General features: G+C 40.9%; 1 protein-coding gene across 1 annotated transcript in view; it reads left to right on the top strand.

Moving 5' to 3' along the window:
* The window catches only part of MYLK (myosin light chain kinase), a 165668-nt gene that overhangs the window by 129123 nt on the left and 13704 nt on the right, over positions 1-22841 (top strand). Inside the window, exons 21-26 of the mRNA XM_064157004.1 lie at positions 7935-8237; positions 11798-11833; positions 11932-12025; positions 13048-13251; positions 16154-16371; positions 21456-21579. Of these exons, the coding sequence (XP_064013074.1) occupies positions 7935-8237; positions 11798-11833; positions 11932-12025; positions 13048-13251; positions 16154-16371; positions 21456-21579 (979 nt within the window). The remainder of the gene's footprint in view (positions 1-7934; positions 8238-11797; positions 11834-11931; positions 12026-13047; positions 13252-16153; positions 16372-21455; positions 21580-22841) is intronic.

Raw genomic sequence — 22841 nt, forward strand, 5'->3', positions numbered from 1 at the left:
GTCATTCTACTCTTTCATGCCTCAGTCACCCGAACTGGCAAAGTGGGAACAACAGCCTGAAGTGGTGCTTTTGGCCTCCAGTATTTGTGAGCTACTTAATCCACAGGTCTCAAAAGGGCAGTTTCTAAATAGAGTCACAGAATCACAGAATGTCAAAGGCTGGAAGGGACCTCGAAAGATCATCTAGTCCAGCCCCCCTGCCAGAGCAGGATAGCTCAGCTTTGTGTCAGAATTGTCAGGAGAAGCAATATGGTGTGTCACACTTCAAGGAGGCTAGCAGCAGTCTGCAGTGTGTATTACAGGGGACATGTGAATTTCAAACTCTGCTACCCTAAGCTAACTAACCTTGTCCATTCAGTACTTGCCTCTGCTGGGGAGGTTGTTTCATTAGGAGAAAAAGTCTGTTTGAGTCAACATCTCTTGTGTGGTTTTGTAGCAGAATGCAGGCTTTCTTTCTAGCTTAATTTTATCCTAAACCTATGGTACCCGAAGAAGGGTGTTAATGGTTGTTACAGGGTGCTAAAGGGTAATAACATCTCTACTTCTAGCACTCCTCTCCCATGGAAAAAAAAATGCAGGGCATAGTTTTCCAAGCAAAGCAGAGAAGGCTGCCATGACCCCAAGCCCTGTCAGCAATAATGCCAAGTTCAGTTATAACCTTTTATGGTTTCGCTTTTCTCCTGCTGATGAGTTTCAAACGAAGCCTTTGCCAGGGCTGTCGGCATGGACAGTGTTCAACTGGCTTTTGCAGCACATTAAATACCTTCTCTGGCTAAACAGCTTGTGGAATGGAATGAAATTGTTTCTTTCTGTCTGTTCTTTATCTGGCAGACAAATATCACAATAGCTAACAATAGTATTATACAATAATATGATAAGTGGACTCAGAAAGAAACCAAACCAGTTTTGAGAACAGATAGAGAAAACTACTTCAGATACATTACTTCAGTACTGTCTCTGCTAAACAAAAACCACTTTTTTCTCAGAAGCTGTGATTATACTGTTCCCAGTTTGCAGAGATTTTCTACTGGAACAGCACTGCTGTTTAAGAACCAGAGCCCTTCAAGCTCTTACTGTGCAGCAAGCCATATTGCCTTGCTTTCCTTCAGCCTGACCCTCACATCAAGTAGCAGAGCAATTTCCATTTCCCTACACTCAGAGTTAGATAAGGAGTTTTCTGCCTTTTTTGGTCTTCTGGAATGGTGCTTGTGTTCTGTGGACTCTGTAAACTGATCCATGTGGAGAAGGCAGTGAGATCTGGATAGTGCAGTTTCATGTTATGTGAGCGTTCCGATGAGCTGTGGGTTTGCCACCTATGCAGAAAGAGAAAAAGGCTCTTTCCTTATCAGGAGGACTTTTGGGTTACATACTATGGAAAAAAAGGCAAGGACCTCAAGTCAGATTTGTCTCATAAATAGCAATGATTTAAAGTCTGAACATGCTTATGCTTCATGCTTCTCGGAGTGCACAAACACAAATCAATTAAAGGCTACTCCAGGCTGTATATCAAAACCTGTTTACCAAAGTACCGCTGAGAATGTAAGGAAGGAGTGCAGCTGAATTCAATTTGGAGTAAATAAGAAGTGTGGTTTCAGTCCTGGTATGGTCTTAAATGTGGCTTCCACATTTCACATGAGACCAGCTTGTGACCTTACCATCTGCCCTAAGGAATGCATGCCACAAAAAATACACTGGAGTCTGCTCTCCTTGCTCCGATGTAGTGATCTCCTTTCGTTGGGAAGCAGGTTTTCTTTAATCTATGCCTAGTTTGCTGGAGCACTTAAAGGGAGGAAAGCAGCAGAGCCCTCCTTCACTCACCTCCACTCCTTTCTCAATCCCCTATGTATGGTGCGTAGCATTCAGCAGTTACTGTTAGTGTTTGTGTCACTGCTGTCAGTGTCTGTATGCAGTCTCTGTGCTACAGTGCAGAGCAGTCCCCGAGGCAGGATTGAGGCCAAATTAGCCACTTGGCCATCTCCTTTGCCTGCCACAAGGGTTTGGGGGCCAGTTTAGGGCAACCCTAATGATATTCCTAAAAAGATTACTCAGGGAGCTTTATGCTTGAGTCTTCCTTAATGTTTAACTGTCCAAGTTCCAACTATCTTGTTTTCATCTGCAGTCATATATTAGGCAAATGAGGTGACCGTGCGTCCCAATAATAGAGGTGTAAGGACTAACTACTACAAAGGAGGTGGAGTTTGCAGGATTCTGACCAAGTTCCTCACTACTATGTGGATATAGCCAATCTGACCATGATCACAAAGCATAGCTAAGTCTTGATTTTGGTGGTACATACATGCTGTAAGACTGGAGTACCCCTAATTTCACATAGCCAAAATGTCTCACGGTGGAGAACACGTGTATTTTATTTTCTTGCATATAATAGTGAAACTGAAGTTAGAACTTGACAATTTTTTACTCCTCTTTGGAAATGTTCACAAGGAGCAGTGTAGGTTTGGATGCACTCCCTTCAGGTGCTGACTTGTGGCTATGGCTTGGTCCAGAACTGGAAGAACAAAATTATGGTCCACTAAAGCCTATGTAAAGCCCTTACGATATAACAATACAAACTTTAGTATGAAGTATGCTTGCATGTGTAAAGATTTGCCACTCTAGGACATAGAGAGGAGAATACAGTGACAAAGGATGAGGAAAAAGCAGAGGTGCTTAACACCTTCTTTGCCTCAATCTTCAATAGTGGGACAGGTTGTCTCCAGGACAACTGGACTCCTGAACTGGTGGATGGAGTCAGGGACCAGTACAGTCCCCCTGTAATCCACAAGGAAGAAGTAAGGGACCTGCTGAGACACTTGGATCCTCACAAGTCCATGGGACCAGATGGGATCCATCCTAGGGTGCTGAGATTGCTGGCAGATGAGCTGGCCAAGCCACTCTCCATCATTTATCAACAGTCCTGGCTCACTGGAGAGATCCCTGAAGACTGGAAGCTGCCAAAGTGATGCCCATCCACAAGAAGGGCCAGAAGGAGGAACCGGAAAACTACAGACCTGTGAGCCTGACCTCAGTGCCAGGCAAGGTGATGGAACAGGTCATCTTAAGTGCCATCACAACGCACCTACAGGATGGCCAAGGGATCAGGCTCAGCCAGCATGGGTTTAGGAAGGGCAGGTCCTGCCTGATGAACCTGATCTCCTTTTATGATCAGGTTACCCTCCTGGTGAATGTGGGGCAGGCTGTGGATGTAGTCTACCTGGACTTCAGCAAAGACTTTGACACCATCTGCCACAACAAGCTCCTGGCACAGCTGGCAACTCGTGGCTTGGACAGATTCACTCTGTGCTGGGTCAAGAACTGGCTGGAAGGCCAGGCCCAGAGAGTGGTGGTGATGAATGGTGCCACATCCAGTTGGCAGCCAGTCACTAGTGGTGTCCCCCAGGGATCAGTGCTGGGTCCAGTCCTGTGCAATATCTTTATTGATGATCTGGATGATGGGATTGAGTCCAGCACCAGTAAGTTTGCAGATGACACCAAGCTAGGAGCAGGTGTTGATCTGTTGGAAGGTAGGAGAGCCCTGCAGAGGGACCTAGACAGGCTGGATGGGTGGGCAGAGACCAATGGGATGAGATTTAGCAAGGCCAAGTGTTGGCCAAAACAACCCAAGCAGCATTACAGGCTGGGGACAGAGTGGCTGGAGAGCAGCCAGGCAGAAAGAGACCTGGGGGTACTGGTAGATAGTAGCTGAAGATGAGCCAGCAGTGTGCCCAGGTGGCCAAGAGAGCCAATGGCATCCTGGCCTGCATCAGGAACAGTGTGGCCAGTAGGACAAGGGAGGTTATTCTTCCCCTGTACTCAGCACTGCTCAGGCCACACCTTGAGTATTGTGTCCAGTTCTGGGCCCCTCAATTCAAGAGAGATGTTGAGGTGCTGAAAGGTGTCCAGAGAAGGGCAACAAAGCTGGTGAGAGGCCTGGAACACAAACCCTATGAGGAGAGGCTGAGGGAGCTGGGGTTGTTTAGCCTGGAGAAGAGGAGGCTCAGGGCTGACCTCATTGCTGTCTACAACTACCTGAAGGGAGGCTGTAGCCAGGTGGGGGGTGGCCTCTTCTCCCAGGCAACCAGCAACAGAACAAGGGGACACAGTCTCAAGTTGTGTCAGGGGAGGTCTAGGCTGGATGTTAGGAAGAAGCTCTTCCCAGAGAGAATGATTGGCATTGGAATGGGCTGCCCAGGGAGGTGGTGGAGGCACCGTCCCTGGAGGTGTTGAAAAAAAGCCTGGCTGAGGCACTTAGTGCCATGGTCTAGTTGACTGGCTAGGGCTGGGTGATAGGTTGGACTGGATGATCTTGGAGGTCTCTTCCTAACCTGGCTGATTCTATGATTCTATGATTATTGGTATACTAAACCCTAAATGAGATGGACATAATACAGAATTGTGCTTGACTCCCACACTCCTCCTAATCCCACTGGATATTTTTATTAGAAGAAGTTAATTGAGATGATAGAGATTTCATACTCCAGAAGGGAATGTATTTTGGCAAAATATCCTAGCTTTCAATACAGATAGATGAATAAAGAGTGACCTTTAAAATCCCTGTAGAATAAAGTATTGAGAAACAAAACAGACACATGGAGAGACCATCTGCAAATTCTCTGAATGTGCAGAGCTGTAGAACACCATCCAGTCTCATGTCAAATACTTCTTCAGCGTGGTAAAATGGTACATATACATCTGTCATATTAATACAAAGATTAGGCTTTCATTCTTGTTTATGATATCTTACAGCAGCTACTACCCCAGTATTTATACATTGAGCAGATCTGCAAGCAGAGCAGCACATAGTAGACTTCAAACAAAAATGTGCATCTTTGTGCCTCAAAAGACTCCAGCCAGGGTTGCAGGTTTTCATCCTTGCCTACTGGGGAAAATTTATTTGGAAAGTAGAAATCTTCCCAAGGCTGGCAGATAACAGACTAAAGCCATGCAGCATTCCCTCTACCATTGATGTCCTGTGGCCATGAACTTTTTTCTCTCCAGTGCTCACATACCTAAGCATTGCTTCTGTAAACTATGCTGGTGAGATGGATTGCAGTTATCTAGGTGAGTTATGGAAAGTGAGGTCACTAAGGTAACTGTGCCCTAGGCAACTGATAAATCATGCTCAGAGTTTCATTTGGAAGCAGAAGCATATTGAAAGTCAGTAAAGGGAGACCACATCTTCATGTGCTGCACAGGAAGCAGGCTGTTGTGCTCTGTAGGGACTGAAGTGTGTGCATTCTTTCCTCCTTTAACATAAAATTGAGTGTAGAGCAATAGAACCAGCTAAAACAACAACAACCACACACCATCCAGATTTAGCTGTGCACATAGCAGATGTCAGGGAATATGCTCTACTTGGGCAAACTTGAACAGATGCCGCTGTAAGGTGATAGACTTAGCTTTTTCTTCAAAGTGTTTTCCTCCTGCTATCAGCAATTGCTCTCTTCTGTTTGGATTTAAGATAAGCCAGCTGTTACTTACCCAGGTGCTTCTAACTGCATCTTTAGATGATGTAATGATGGCTATATAGGAGAAAAACAAGACACAGAGCTGAATATTCTTCTGGACAGATTTTGAAGAGGATAGAGACAGCATCATTCCTTACAAGGTCTGCATGGGTTATAAATAGCAGTGAAATAAAGATGGCTATTGCTGCTGCTCGACTAAAATCACACAATCCTTATGTGCCATGCAGCCATCTCTCTCAAGCTTGCTGGTATATTGTACATTGGTTCTGATATTGTGAATGTGTGAGCATTGAATTCTCACTCCTTGCAGCTCCAAGGAAGCTGAGGCAGGATAGGAAAGAGGAGTGCTACTGTTTAGGTAGGAGGAGAACAAGATGCAGCTCTCATCGTTGCTACCCTCAGTCCAATTTTGGAAAAATCACTTAACTTCTCTGTGATTCAGTTCATGGTATCTATACTTTAAATTCATGCTGGTTAATAGTCCTTTTTACTCTGCCAGAAAATGAGGTGATTAAAATGTGACAACTAAGCAGAGTTATAAGCCATTCCAGAAGTTAAGGACATCTGGTGTCTGATACTTGTGTTTGACAAGACATGTACTGTATGATGATGACTCCTAGTGGAATGATGTTTTAAGTGTTGCCAAGATAAAGATAACCTATGTTCTAGCAGTCTTTTTTTCATCTGCCTGGGCATTCTCATGCTGAATGCAGTAGCACACCCTTGGTGTTCATCTCCCTTCCTCTCTCCCAGTCTTTTCCCTCATAGTCAACAAGTTCTATTTATATATATTTTAATATGTGTAAGTTGTGGGAGGAGGTGGATTTTTCCATCACAACTGAACTAGAAAGAACTACAGAGGTTTTTATCAGAGAAATCATTGGTCAATGGAACTTGCAGTCTTCCAAGTAGTGAACTGATATTTCACTATCTCAGTCAAATGAGACTACCCTGTTTTCCTTCTCTGTAAGTAAAACCACAGCACTTAGAGGAGAGGTCCCTCTGTCCAAGAACTAAAGGCATGTTTGTGACAAACTTTGTGCTCAGTGATTATCCTAGGAACAATAATTGGAGTATAGAGGGATAACTGGGGTAGTGTTCCACAGAAAGGCTTTGATCAAAGTCCACAGCAGTTTTCCCCAGCATTTGGATGTTTTTGTTGTTGAAAAAGTGACTGTATTTTTTGGCTATTTTGCCAGCTCTGTCTTTCTTAAGGGAGAATGTGGTAATGTCCTTCAGCAGTTTTAACCAGCAAAATGGGACAGGATTTTACCGATTCATGTACATCATAAGCACTGTTTGCAGCATCTCATACTTCTTTTTCTTTTCCTTTCCTGTCATTTTATCCCATCCTTTGATTTCTCATTCAACCTTTGTCTGCTAGTTCATCCAGATCAGCATCATCATTATTTTGTAGGTTTTGCTAAATTACTTCTAAGAGATATATTCCCAAGGAAGCTATTTTTTTTCCCTCCAAAGTCTTTCAAAGTGTTTAACCTCCATAATTATTCTCATAATCAGTAAATTTTTTTAAAGTCAACATTTTTCTGTAATCATTAACCTTCATTTTGAAAAAGTCACATAATTGCAAGGTTTTTGTATTGTACCAGATGTTTGCATAGTTGGCTGCTCATTTGCGCACCAGGTTCTGGTGACATTGCCTCTATTCATGCAAATAAGGACTGCAGGAACAAGTCTTTGACTGAGGAAAAAACATTTAGAGGTTTCTATCTTCCATCTACCCAGAAATTTCTAAAATGCACATGAGATTTTAAAAAATCCCCAGTTTTAATTTCTGTATTCTGAGTTCTTTTTTATCAAAAAGAGCACTAGACCTCCAAAAACTGCACATAGGTGAACACATTAAAGTGTTAGCAGGAGAAGTTGTCAACCTTCAGGATCTGTGTTTCTGTGCCAACAAACTGGGTTTTAGTATCTCTACTACCTTGAAATAGTTGGAAAAGTGGCACATTCTGAAACTGTGAAAGCTTAGTAGTGGCCCTAAGGGCTTAGTAGTGACCCTTAGTATGGAAGCAGATGAAGGGAGCTGGAGAATGAGCATCACAACTATAGCAACTGCTACAGGGGTAAACCTCTAAGGAAGTTCACCAAGAAGTAGTTCGCACTATCATGAGAGACTCTATTTCAGTACTTGCAGGTAACTGGTTTTAGTCTTCATTGTTTCTATAATGATAGCTGTGAAGGGCACTAGGCTTCAGCATGGCTTAGCAAGATGCCCAGCGAACTGAATAACTTATGGTGAGACCCATGTGGGATTGGCATCTGTGTTACCTAATTCAGATATGTCTGACGATGCTGCAGTAGTTCCTTCTCCCTCAAGGAACCCCTGGAGCAGACTAATGGCTTGAAAAGAACAAGGCTGTTAGTTAGGGCCAGGAATAACCTAATGGAAGTCCTACCTCTTATCCTCAGCACTTCATCTAATACTCTTCGCATATGTTTTCACAGATAAACCAGACCCACCTGCTGGAACACCTTGTGCATCAGACATACGGAGTTCCTCCCTCACTCTCTCATGGTATGGCTCCTCTTATGATGGTGGAAGTGCAGTGCAGTCATACACTGTAGAGATCTGGAACTCGGTGGACAACAAATGGACAGATCTGACCACCTGCCGCAGCACCTCTTTCAACGTGCAGGATCTGCAGGCTGACCGCGAGTACAAATTCCGCGTGCGAGCTGCTAATGTGTATGGCATCAGCGAGCCCAGTCAAGAATCTGATCTGGTGAAAGTTGGAGAGAAACAAGAAGGTTAGTTTTTAAGAGGGGAGGGGTGGGAAAGGCAATTCAATTAAGCAATATCTTAAATAGTTCCCCAGTGCAGTCAGGCAGCTGTGAACACTCCTTCCCATGTGCCGCTGTGCAATGAATGCTTATGCTGGCTATAAGCATACTGAAGTCCATTTGCAACCTGGGTGCCTGAGCACATGTTTTGTATGCATCCAGTGTGGAAACTTGGCTTCAGGGATCCCAAAATGCTGCCTTGTGAGGCCAATCAATAATTCAGCTTCTGGCTTTCTGTATGCCTGCTCACTGACAGACTTCTGCAGCTCCGTGCAGAGGCAATGGGAGATGAAACCTTTCACATGTGACACATTCAGACAGTACCTAGGTGCAAAATCGTTTGGTGACTTACTTGAAACCTACTGATGGATTCATTGCAGTTTATAGTGGACACACTGTGGGGAAAATAAGCCATAAAAAATCTCAATTTTGCTTTTGGAAAAAGAAAACCAAAAGTGTTTGCCAAACACTGAGCATGCAGCAGAAACTGAATTAGCCTCTCATACCTAGCTGTAGTTGTCATGCTTCAAATCCTAGCATGGTAGAGCACCTCAGTCCTGTTGCCCCTAGCACACCAATCATGGGAATTCAAGGCTATCACACTGAGCAGATTGGTTTTGCAATGGTTTTGGTGATAAAAATATTTTTAGTTTGCCTTTTTTTTTTACAGTTGCACATATGGAAAAAGGTCTTTTTTCAGTATTTGTTTTTTGCTTAAGATCTTATTCTTTGCTTCTCAAAGAACGAGTGGTAAGAGCTGGAACATTTTAGAAATTATTCAGAAACTGGTACCGAAGTTCTAAACACAGACACAAACATTACCATTACTTTTAAAGCACAGATATTGAATGTATATTTTGTGCACACCCACGTCTACATAATGTACTGCACTGAAAAGCCCAGATCAGAAATAATGTATTTTGTCTTTTTCCCTATCTTTGAGGAGCAAATGGTTTGTTGTATCTCTGCCTTCTTACTTATGTATGCACAGCCTTTGAGTTTAAAGTGTCTCACATAGTCCTTGCAATGCTATCTCTTATAGCCACAGCAAAACAAAAGTTATAGGAGAGTGGTGCAGCATCACACAACTGCGTAAGCCTCTCAACAGCCATTTCCAAAGAAAAGTAAATCCTCTTTCTCTTCAAGTGCTGAACTAGATGAATTCTGAGAAATTGCTTCTCTCTATTTTAAAGATTTACAACCTGATCTAAATCAAGGTGCATCTTCCCTTTGAAGTGGGGGAAATAACATTAAGAGCAGCAGTGCAGTTGAAAGCAAGCTAGATGGTATTGGGTCTTCTCTTCATAACAAAATTGCCTGTATTTGAATGCCCTCTTCCTTTAGTTGCAGGACAAAAACCTTCTAGAGTTGGGGGTCTGACTTTTCTCTAGATTTGTGTTTCTTAGAGCAAGCACTATTTGTACTGGACCAAGGCAAAGAAGCTGTATGTAAGACTGAGAGTAATACAAAAGGAATAGAAAGCATATGAATCATTGTGGTATATATGAAAACCAACTAAAAAGAAGAAAAAAGTTGTTTTGAGTGGAAAAAAAGTATGTGGGTGGGTTGTCTTGGTGCTCTCAGTGCCAGGGCTTCTTGAATTCGATTCTTGGTTCTGCAGCTAGTGTGGAGAAAGGGCAAGTCATATAAAGCACTATTTTTCAAGTCTGTGAATACAACTGGTGCTTTAATTAGAGGCAGGGCATTCAGCACCTCTCAAGTCAGGACTTTCTGCTGCCATCTATGTAAACACTCAGTGAGTAACTAGGGATTTTCCACTGCTGACAGAAAAACTCATTACTAATTTTCATACTGAGGTGGCCAGTGCATCTTTGCAGTCTCAGTATAAGCTTAGTGAAGAAAGGCATAGCTACATTTTCACTGTGTATTTAAAGAAAACAGCTACTAAATCACAACAGATTAAAGTAGGCATTGCCATGTTTGAGGAAAATTTGGTACTGTTCTTCTTAGATTCACTTCTAAGAAAGATTTTAGCACAGCTACTCAGCGCTTACCAAGCGCAGATATATTATTCCATTTACCTAATTTAGGGTTCATTTACCTAATTTAGGGTTTTTCTAGTTCATGGTTTCAATACAGAGAATGCAGTTTAATGCAGTTCAATACTGCAGAACTGAGAACTGACTTCTTTGTCTAATCAGTATTTGGCAGACACTAACTACTGGCAGTGCGGTTGGGATCAGCTCCTTTATGCAGCCCTTAAAAGGGGAGGAAAATGTGATGTGCTCTGCAAGTGTGGTTTCTAGCTGAGGAAGATCTGAGGACAGCTACCCATGAGTAGGGAGGGCCCTCTTCCCCCCCTGCTCTTCTGGTAAATTGCTGCAAACCAGCTAGCCTATACTGAGATATACAGGGGTTGCAAACCTATAAGAGAGAGTGCTTTAGTTACAGATTGTACCTACTTGGTTGGCTTTGCTACCAGAATATAGATCCATCATTATGCATTGGATGTGAAAAGGTGATGTCCGTTCATCACTCTTTATTCTGCTGTTTTCTTCTCATGTGCTGCATCTAACTACACTCTAAAGCACCTAAGAGTGTCCAGAGTACTGTATAAAGGTTTCATAACATAAAACTGTTGACACAGTGGGGATAAATCACTTGGTTAGCCTTGCACTCTGCAGCGCAAAGTGCAGCTTCAGCTGCTAAAAGGAGAATCGTACAGGTCACTGTGCAACTACCTTTGCAGTTTCTCAAATTAATAGTCAGAGCCACGGGTCTTAGGAGCAAGCCTAAGCAGTATCAGAAATATATAACAATATTCCATCTACAGCCCCTTTCCCCTCACACCTGCAGGCAGCACAGAGAACAACACACAAACCTGTGCTACGGACAGTCCACGCACAGGAAAATTGAAAGCTAAACTCCAGGTGCTTAGGGCAGCTTTTACTCTCTCTTGTGGCACTGGGCTTGCCAACATCTATGCTTGCCTTTGAGTATGCAGAACTGAGGGTCTATTTGGACCTCAATGATTCCAATTATTCCAAAATTCAGCCATACTGAGTAGAGCGCATGCTGTCCAAGTTTTGTAGTCATCTCAAGTCTGAAAAAAATTATCTGGATGCTTTGCAGGATGTTTCTTTTTTTCATGTACAAATGTGCTTTGCTTTTGGCTTTGCAATCAAAAAAAATGCCCAGAAAAGCAGGAAAGGATTTACCATTAACCAGAAGTGTTGATACTGATTTCAATATTTTCAATTTATGTTTATATTTCACTGAAGTATTCCTGAAGGTATTTATTAGATGGCTTTGATTTAGTATGCTGATGTTTCTAGTAGGCAGGTAGAATGGACAAGTACTGTAAAACGCATGGGCTTGCTTTATTAAGAAATGGTGACCAGATTGTGACTGTGGAGTCAATACACACACAGAAGCAGTGAAGAGGTTAATGCACAAACTCCCTGACTGCTTTTACCAATTGCCTGTGTTACTGTGAATAATTTGAGTGCTCTATTTTATGTTATCCCATATAATGAGTTATTCATGTTGTTTTATTTTCATCATAGAACCTAAAGAGGACGAAGCGGAGCTATCTGATGACGGTAAGAAGTTCATATTTAAGTCAGGGCAAATGCAAATCTGCAGTTTTAATTCACATTTTATGGAGGTTTTAATCACAACCCTTAACACTTCTTTGTAGAAGGGAAAGAAACTGAGGTCGAGTATCGGACGGTGACTATCAACACTGAACAAAAAGTTTCTGACGTCTATAATATTGAAGAAAGACTGGGATCGTAAGTACTATATTGTGCTTTTGAAGACAGATCTTTTCAAGGCTACAAGTCAATTATAAAGATCATGTGCATTCATTCCTTGATGGTGTCTTGCACTTTCAACATTCCAGATGGGTTCCTCCGTTGCAGTAAAAATAGATTTTTAACATATGTTGGCCTCCAATCCATAAAAATCTTTTATTCTTATTAATTGATCATTTTAGATAGGCACTACATGCATCTCTGGCAAGGAAAATAAAGCCCACAAATGAATAAAGCTAGAGGATTTGTTCATTGTGCAGTGTTCTAAAAGCTAGCTGAAAAAAAAGGTACACATTGTGTACTTGCATTTCCATTCTATCCATTAGTGGTAATAAGATTATCCTGCCCACGGGCTAGAATCTCTGTTGACAGCAACCATAATCCCAAGAGCATTAATAGCATTGCTCAGTGAAGGTCAGTGATTAGCCTGGCTGTGTTTCTCAGTGCTCAAACCCATGGTTGTGTGAATTGCATGCCACAATAATCCTTCAGTGATCTGTAGTGCTGAAGGCCAGGAGGAATCCTATACACTGCCATTAGCAGATCTTGTTATGTGTGTCATGGAGGTAGAATTGTACATATGCACCAATGTGAAATAATAGTACTGAAGCATCAGTACTATTATTTCAGCATTCAGAGTCTGATTTTACCTATATCCTACACCTGAGATGTGTCCTGTCTGCTGCCCTCTTAGAGGTGTATGACCTATAGAAAACTCTGTACAAGAAATCATGAATCATGTGAATTAATCATGGCAGTAGTTCATCTTCTCATATAAAACTGGCTAAGTGGAATAGTGGAGTATCTTTAAATCTAGTGTTCATGCATAATTCTTGCAGACCACTCTGCAAAAGAAACTTCCAGTACAAAGCAGTGGTTGATATTAAGACCTTTTTGTTTCAGTATTGAGAGGTTGCACAGGAATATTTAGTAAAATGTTGCTATTTATGGTGCTCCATACATTGCAAAAGTGTTTTATGGAAATAGTTATATATTTTCAGGGGCAAATTTGGACAAGTCTTTAGGCTTGTTGAAAAGAAGACTGGAAAAGTTTGGGCAGGAAAATTTTTCAAAGCATATTCTGCTAAGGAAAAAGAAAACATAAGGGATGAAATCAGCATCATGAACTGTCTACATCACCCAAAACTCGTCCAGTGTGTAGATGCCTTTGAAGAAAAAGCCAACATCGTTATGGTCTTGGAAATGTAAGTATAAAGCAGATGACTCTAACAATGTTGAAAATCATTTTCCTCACAAAAGCAGCAACTTGCCCAGACATGTGACTGTCCAAGGCTTCAATATCTGAAGGGCCTGGGAAGTTTTCACATCTTGTAAGGTTTTCCAATAATTTATCCAACTCATTTAACCTGTGTAGGGGAATCTGCATTGTAGCTCAGTGAAAATGTGTTGCAGTCTTCACTGTCTAGTTTGAGTTTTGATTAAGTGCATGTGGTGTATTTCTGCAGCTCACTCTTCTTGCTAGCTTGAGAGGGGAGAGGAAAAAAGCTAGTTGCAATTTGAGATTGCACTTAGAATCAAAAATATGTTTAAGGAAATTTAAAACAAATAAAAAAGAAAAAGAAAAAAAAAGTTTTCTTTAGGCAGTTCTGAAACTTGTGTCAGTTTTCACCAAAACACTGTTCAGTTGTATACTATGGAGAACTGAATGTTGGTGCACAACAGATACAAGGAGAGAAAGATATGCTTGAGAAAGCAAACATCTACCCTGCATTCTAACAACAAAGCTGCATTTCCATGAAAAAAACACACAGCCAAATTTATAATGCCTGAGGGTTAGCTGAAACACTTTAGCTTTCATCAAGTGCTATGCCCACTTTTTATATTTTCAGGAGACTTAAAGGATTAGTCTGATGTGTTTTTTCTGTAACAACATAAGTACTCTGATCACAAAACATTTATTTATATTAAGAGAGTGCTGTCTAATAAATCCCCACGGGTGAACATGGTGAATATTTTAAATCTAGATTAGTAGAATCATAGAATCACCCAGGTTGGAAGATACCTCCACGATCATCCAGTCCAACCTAGCAGCCACCCCTAGCCAGTCAACTAGACCATGGCACTAAGTGCCTCATTCAATCTTTTCTTGAACACTTCCAGGGACGGTGCCTCCACCACCTCCCTGGGCAGCCCATTCCAATGGCAAATCACTCTCTCTGGGAAGAACTTCCTCCTAACATCCAGCCTAGACCTCCCCCAGCACAACTTGAGACTGTCCCCTTGATGCAGAAAGATTTGCTACACTGACTGTTTCACACAACCGCCTCCCAAAAACATGAACATTAATTGATCTGCCTCTAATGTCAACATACACATTTTCCCTCATGGCTGAGGTGTAGCAGTTGAGGAAGAGAATTTCTCTTTTACTTGAAAGGCATTGCACTCTTCATCTAAATCTATACAATTAAGTGAAACTGAATTTGAAGATGGCCTATCTTGCTGTTTGTTCCTGCTGAGTAAGACAGCAACACTTTTTACCTCCCAGAAATTGTTTGGTTTGAGCTACTTATGCTACACCATGATGGGAAGCAGCAGAAAAGCACTGCACAAGCAGTGTTATTAAGCATCTCACAGGGCTGGGATTTGGGGAGCTTTCTGTTTCAAGATAGTAGGTACTTACTTAAAGAAGGAAAAAAAATAGGGGGAGTGACAGTCTGGACATGTTCCTGCACCAGGATTCATTATAAGAAAAGAATCTGCACAGCATGGGATAGAAAGTAATGGCCAGACTTCAAAACCAGTAATGACCAACATGGCCAACGTTTACATCATCCATACAGCACCTGCTTTGTGTGAATCTCATACTTGTGACAGTAGCAGCTGGAAAGAAAATGAAATCCTGATCTGTGCTGATGTTTTTCCCCAAAAGTTCCATCAGTTACTGTTCTGCTGCTGCATCTACTCCACGTGCTGTCCGCTACAAGCAGCAGCAGTTTTTCAGCTGGCTGGAGGTGCTGAGTAAGATACAAATTGTTGGAAGAAAAAGAGATATGTTGCAAGCTACTGCTGCACTAGCACATTTCAGGGACTGTATCGCCATTATACGACCTTGCAGCTTATGTGCAAGACATGTTTTTATTTTTAGATTCAGCAGTTGAGCAAACTGATGATGGTAAAGGATGGGAGCCCTACTTAGTTTGGAACTGGGAGCTGGCAGACCTAATGGAAAACAAGGAAATGCACAAAGAGTTTTGAATAGTGTGTGGCTTTACACTTCGTTGGTTCCCCTTGACAACAAAGGGAGGGTACTTCTCAAGAATACAAAAAAGTGCAATGAGATTTAAAGGAGTTTTGTTTAAAAATCTAATTAGGTTATGATTTTAGTTTGTGGTGACTGCCTCTTCTTCAATAAGCATAAATATGGAACTGACCTACAAAGAGTGTGATAATGCCTCAGCTAAAAATACCAGCACGGGAAGAGTTGTGGGTTATATCCTTGTCCTGTCATAGCTAAGGAAATTCCCTCTGAGCTCATTTGGGTCCATAATTTTCCCCTTGAGCTTTGCATTCCAATTAACCATATTGTTTGAATTCTTCCTTCTTCAGCCTTTCTTTGTCACTCTGACTCTCCTCTTCCCAGAATTTCAATTACCTGCTACAAGTTTTATCCTCTTTTCCTGGGACCCATCCCATGAATTTTAGTTTTCTTTATTTCGAAATTATGTTATCTGCACCTGTGGAGTGATGGAACATTGGAGAAAGGAAAGAGTGAGAAATACAAGCTCAGAGCCTGGAGCAGTGTTACAAACATGTCAGTGTGGCGACAATCACATGGCACACACACTTTCCTGCCAGTGGCAGGTGACTGAAGCCTAAAGGCAAGATGTAAATCCAGCTATATCCTCACTGCCAGTCCTAAACTGGTAAAGAGATTGAGAATAGAAAACATCTATTGATTTATGACACACACAGGAGGTGACTCTTCTGATGTGATCCTTGCATCTGTGCAGAGTGTCAGTACAAAAGATTGCATCTTGAAGTGACTATTATGATCTTCAGTCAGCTGCATTTTCCCAACGGAAAGGATTTGATTACTCCCAATATGAAAATGTTACAGAAGTCCTCTTTTTATTTGGTCTTTTGTAGGGTTTCTGGAGGAGAACTCTTCGAACGAATCATAGATGAAGACTTTGAACTGACAGAGAGAGAGTGCATTAAATATATGAAGCAGATTTCAGAAGGAGTTCAGTACATCCATAAGCAGGGTATTGTCCACTTGGATTTGAAGCCAGAAAATATTATGTGTGTCAACAAAACCGGTACAAGTATCAAACTCATTGACTTTGGACTTGCAAGAAGATTAGGTAATGACTCTTCTGCCTATTTCAATATGATGAGGGGGAAAGGGCAAGACAAGCAGTAATTCTTACTGTTACATCCTTTCATGTGTAAAGAGTAAATAAATAGGTTTCTTATAAATAGTTCTGGTTTGGGGGGAAAAAAGACATTCAGGAGTGATATTGAGGCACCTCAGCTTCAAGAGATGTTTGCAGTGAAGTGCATACGATCTTCCTGTTTCTGTGGCTAGGGTATCTATCCCTGTAGATTCCAAGGTGAAATACACAATGGTAACAGCAGGAATTAAGGTGATGCTCAGGTATGGAGATGGCCTTTCAGATATGGATAATTACATTCCATTTACATTTCCCCATTAATCTTATCGTTTCTTATCCTAAATGGCAGCATAGTGTCATACAAGTTAAAAAATGGAGGAATTCTATGAAAAGCTATATTTTGGTCATGCTAAAAATTATTAATGAAATGGCACTACTTAAAAATTAATGCATTGGGACTGGTGGGCTGGGAGCAAGCAGGGGCAAGTTCCATTTGACATGCTCCTCCTCTTCCTAAGAAATTGTTTAGCTTCCTTCTATCGTTCATTTTGCACTAAGCTTTCCACCATGCTCTGCAATTTAAAAGCCAAAGACCTTGACTTTGTGCCTGTCTTCACATTGATCAGTATTAATTCAGCTCTAAAAAGCAGCCCTCTAGTTTTGTTTGTTAATGTTACACAACACTGACATCACACACAGCTCTCTTTTTCACAAGAGAGAATGAAACTCATTCCAGTAATTGAAAGGAGCTATAATACTTTATGAACCTGATATACTGAGACTTGTGGCTCTTCTGCCACAAGTTAGTTGGGACAACCCATATGAATTGCTGCTCTCTATATAAAGGGTTGCAGAGCTAAATTCTTAGTTGTAATCTTTTGTCTTCCCTTTTTAAATACAATTACATTTAATCCTTATAGAAAAGCAGACCAATTCTTTAATCTTTTTTTTTAAGCATTGGAATTGCAATTTGGAATTACAGCCTTCTTGGGTTTGTTACCTGCCTACCTGCTGCTCATCCTACTTCTTTGGACATTTAAATAACAGACTACTGCATACCCAAGAGTATATTTCACTAAAACAAACCGAGAATAATATGTTGAATGAGCAGGGGAAAGGAAAACTGCTTTTTAAATGACATTCAATTCCAAATTGATACTGCGTAAATCTTGGTCACAGGGACACTGTGAACTCATTTCACTCATTCAAATAGAGATTGCTACCATTTATGTTGCTTCATCAGTATAGAGCAAATTGTTTTCTGGGAACATGAACTGGATTTTGGTCTATTGAGGAAACAGAGAAGCTGTGGAGTAAGTCCCAGTGCTGCAGCTTTTGCTACAAGAGGTGTCATCCCATGACATCCCAGCTGCCAGACTCTCCACTTGCTGCTGAACTAAGAGGATTTTGTCGATGAGATACAGTGTAGCCATAGAATGATCTTTCTATTGAAGAAAATTTCAGCTAACTTTTTGACTTCAAACTGCAGTTAAGCCCACATTTAGCAAAAGGAAGGTCCTAGTTTCAGTAGCCCAATTATCCACCATCTCTTCCATTATTCTGTTAATCTTGTGGCATCGCTGCATGTTGCAGGGCTGACACTAGCTTGGGAGCTGCTACGGTCAGACCATGTGTAGTACATCTCTAACCTATGTATAACTTTTCTCGTGTGGAAGAATGAGAGCTACAGACACTGCTGCTGATCTTGATTTTACAATACCACACATCCATTTGCTTAGTATGTTGCTTATTCTTGCAAAGTTACTTTGTAGGAATTTGCTGTTTCTTTCACCAGCCTGCTGCTCTGGGTAACTCAGGGAGTATGGCATTTCTCAAAGAAGAGAATATGCCCTCCCCTCCTGTGGCCATAAAGCAAAATCACTGCATTAATCACAAAGATATGCACACCATTTTGTTTGAGATGTTTTCCAAAAGCATAACATATATTTTTCATTTACTTACAAAAATTGCTAACCTCACTTTTTGCTAAGTGCCCTCTTCTTGCCAGTTGACTTATGGGGTACACTGACACAGGTGCCTCCATTTACGTTCCTTCAAGCCTTCTGATTTTGAAATTGGATGTCAAATTCACTTTGGCTTTGACAGATGTGGGATTGGAGCACTCACACTATATAGATTTGACCCTGGCTGAGTAGAACCGCTCAACCGAGGACTGCTGAAGGGAACAGAGGCTTGATTTTGCACTTCAGCTTCTGAGATTTAACTTACTTGTAACTAGTGCAAACTGGCATCTCTAGATATCCAGCATTTTGAAGAAATTAGGGTCAGCTCCTTCTGCGGTCATCCTCTGCAGCTAATTAGTTCTGTTACACTGTCAGGAAATACCAAAGCTGCAGTGGGATATTTTCCTGACCTTTTTTGGTGTGCTGAGGAACACATGTAGAAAATTGTTTAAGATAAACTTCTTGAGGAGAAAAGAGAATGATTTTTGAGTACTATAAAGCCCTTTTTTTCCCTTCCCCCTTTTATTCAGTTGATTATACACAGTGTTGGCAACAGTTTCCAGCCAGCTTGTCAGCTTTCTGTCTGAACTAAGGGATATCCAAACATAGATCCCACTTGCATATTAGGCTTGTAAACATCTGAGTAAAGATTTGACATATTATTTCATAGAAAAAGTCATATCCTTTTCTTTCTTGCATACACAGAAAATGCTGTATCAGTTGTTTCACACTGTATGTTTGCACTTAAATGCCATGTTTTTGAAATCATTTCTCTGACCTATGTGCAGCACATTTCACACACCAGCCTTTTGCATACACAGTGGCTCATGGTAGTTTACACAGTGCACAGAAAGGCCTCCAAACTTGGATGTGAAAATCTGAGCCTGAGATTTGTGTGATCATGATGAAGCTTTTAGAAAACAGGTACTTTGCAACAGATTTCGGTAGTTTTTCATAGGGACAACTGGGAAAAAAATGTAGGTATTGAGCTTTGAAAGAAGGCAAATGGGAAATGGGATCTGAGGCTTCCCATTTGTGCTTGGAAAAGAAGAGTGATCTCTCACTCCCCATTGCCATTGTAGAGAAGACATTGCCCTTGTTTTAGGCTAAACCAGTTTGGATTGAACATCAGAGAAAAGAGCCTACTTCTTGGGGTAGAAAAACTGGTTAGGATGTTGTGGCATAGGTTTTGAATGTGCCTTTTAAAGATAGTCAGACAACTGGCAGGAATGTCTTGATGTTGGTGAACTTACATGGGGGGATCTAGGTGGTTTTCTGGGGCTGCTTGCAGGTGTTCTGTCTCTAGAAATGGGTACTCACTGCATGGAGTTGTCTCTGAGAGCACAGCTAACACGTGGAAATGAATTCTCTGCAATTAACTTACTATCACCATACCTGAGCAGAGCAAAAAGGGTTTCATAGCATTTAAAATGGGAAACTGGAATGTCTGTGAGTGAATTACTGTGGCAGTGCTTAAAAGCTGCCTCAAACATGCTTTTCAATCATTAGGAAGGTTATGGACCCCATATGTTCTCAACTTCTGATTTCATAGATTAGGATTTGCATACCTCAAATGTGCATGATTACAGCTTATGAAATGATTTACCAGCTTTCAGTGGTGGTAACTGTAGGTGTGGAGACAGTATTAGGATGGGCACTTACGTTGCAGACCCTTACTAGCAAAAGTTCTGGTAAATAAAAATATTGTGTTATGATTCAGCAGTGTGGACAACTAGCATCTATGGTAGCCTTCTCAGAGCTTTGATCTGCTGTTGTCTGAGGTTTCTCATGCTTATAGAGCTGCAAATCTTCCTGCTTGTGGTAACCCTAACAAGAGCATGATTTGGATCTGTTATGTCTCTTTTCCTTCTCATTCATAAGTGTTTTGTGTAGATGCTAATCTCTTTGGGAGATGGATGGGTCCTCATTCTACTGTGTTTAATTTGGATTGCTCTTACACAAAAGAGAAATGAATCTCATTGATTGCTCAGACTGGACAAGAGTTTCTCTACCTAAATCCAAGCCTGTTTCACATCAGAAACAATTCCTTTCCTGACATCTTTATACTTTCATAATACACTTTATTTTTACTGGATTTATTTTTCCCCTAATCCCTAATCTATTGCTTAGTTTTCTTCCTTCCTGACCTTTCTTATTCTTTTCTTCTTCTCATTCACTGATGGATTTTCCTAGTAAATTCTATCTAAATGACTTACATTTCACATTATGACCAGAAGTTACATCACTCATAGCTGCACACTGTCAATGCTAGGTTCTATAAAGATTGTTATTCTACCTTAATCCCTGTATTTTCCAGTAATGTTAGGTCAGCACAAAAAAGATGAAGAGTTCATGTGAACCATGACCTCATTCTTTCAGTTCATATTGCTAGCAGTAGCTTCACTGTAGCTCACTTCAGAAGCATCCGCATGGTGTTTCAGCAGAGCCAAATGTAGGACACCTCTGCTATAGGCCAGATGAATAAAAGTTTGGAGTGGCAACTGATGACTAAGCATGTTCTGTCCTGCTTCACTTCTTTGGAGCTCACAGGTAGGCTCGTAGGCAAGCCTGGTTTTAAGAGCAGCCTTAAACCCCATTTTACTGGGGTAGTGATCTGACAGGTGTAGTGATCTGACAGGTGTACATCATCTGCATCTTTCCTTCTTTCACCAGCAGCTTGTGATGTTTCAGATTTCAGAAATATGTAACCAAGTGTCAAATTTCTGTTCTGTTTATAGTATTAAAAATGTGTTGGACTGAAACAGCTATTTCTTACTAGTATAATTTTGTCACTACTGTTTCTCTTTACAGTAGAATCCCTGAGCAGATTTTTCCCCTTTCTCAGAGTAGTTCTCGTGGAGATTGTGCAATAGGAACCCTCTTATTATATGCCTTATACATTGCCATATGCTTGAGGATGCTTTATAAATAATTCTCTATTGCTATACACACACACATATATATATATCAGTTTAAAAAATAGCAGGTCTTTAAACAAATCACAAATATTAGGACAAACCTGTTGTCCCTTTACTGGGAATAATTGCCTTTTTGCAGCAGTTAATGGGCTTTCTCTTCCATTCTTCACAGAAAATGCAGGTTCTCTGAAAGTTCTCTTTGGGACACCCGAGTTTGTGGCTCCAGAAGTTATAAACTATGAACCTATTGGATATGAAACAGATATGTGGAGCATAGGAGTTATCTGCTACATCTTGTGAGTACCTCTGTTATTCTTAACACAATCCTGACAGTTGCTGAACATCAGAAAAAAAATCCACCTTTTTAAAAAATTCTTCTCCAATTTTCAGGTCTTTTATATTCTAATTAGCAGCTGCAGCATGTTTAATAAAAATTCTCTGCTCTCTGAAGGATGTAATTGGTAAACAGCAGAATAGCCACTTAGTGCTGTGCATCTTGCATCATGAACCAGCAACACTTTCATCTCATTTAGAAAGACAATGTGACAGCATTTTATTATTAACTTGAAAATACTTTTCCTTCCCAGATGCTACAGAGAAATGTTTGGGCATGCACTACTAAATGATCATTTCCATCCTTTCATTCCTAAGAGAGAAATTTTGATGACATTTTGCCATAGTATTCAGACTATATCCCTCCTGAGACAGAATGAAGTATCCTAGCATTACTGTATTTGTTCACAGTGCATTTTAACTTATTACTAAGCAGTAACCACTGAATAAATACATTTTATAAGCAGCACGGATCAAGATCATGGAAATATTTTAGGGGATGCTTGACTGCAGCTCTTGGTTACACATTTCAGTACTTTATTGATCTTTGCATGTGATTTAATAACCTGAACTTCACTGGGTGTAGAGAAATGCATATGGAAATAGGATCTCCATGCTGAGAAGTGACCTTCTCCCACCTGTGACTTTACACATTTGATGCCATTTAAACACCTGAAAAGAGAAGGCTCAGTTTGGAGCCTGGTTATTTGTTCTGGTTTCAGTAGTAGGTAAATGGCAGATCTGCTTTGCATTCATTCTTTAAAAAGGCTTTTCTGAATACCTTACTTTCTTTTCTAAGAGTGCTGTCCTCCTTTACAAATGCCAAGGCATAGTGGTTTGCCTCATCTTTGCTCAGTCTTTCTGTGATTCTGCTTGCCTTGTCAGCCCATACATATATTTATGTTCTCTCATTTCCAAGCTGAGCAACACCTTAGTTGCTTCCAACGCAAAATCTCCTACATCAACTCTCTTACTTCCAGCAAAGACTGCGTATTTCTGTTATCTTCTGTTTCTTACATGAAGCATGCTACACGCTTTGAGGCCCAGTTTATTTACAGGATTTTTATTCCCTATTCACTTCCAGCATTTTCTTTCTAGATCTTGAAAGCTCTTTTGGACTATCCTGTAATGGAAATAATGCAGACCACACACACAGTACTCAGATGACAACTTCGTTTATTTCGCTAGCTTTTGAGGTCTCCTGAGTTGCAGAGCACTTTAGAGC

This window comes from Pogoniulus pusillus, chromosome 2 (genome assembly GCF_015220805.1).
Source record: "Pogoniulus pusillus isolate bPogPus1 chromosome 2, bPogPus1.pri, whole genome shotgun sequence".
In the NCBI taxonomy this organism is placed as follows: Eukaryota; Metazoa; Chordata; class Aves; order Piciformes; family Lybiidae; genus Pogoniulus; species Pogoniulus pusillus.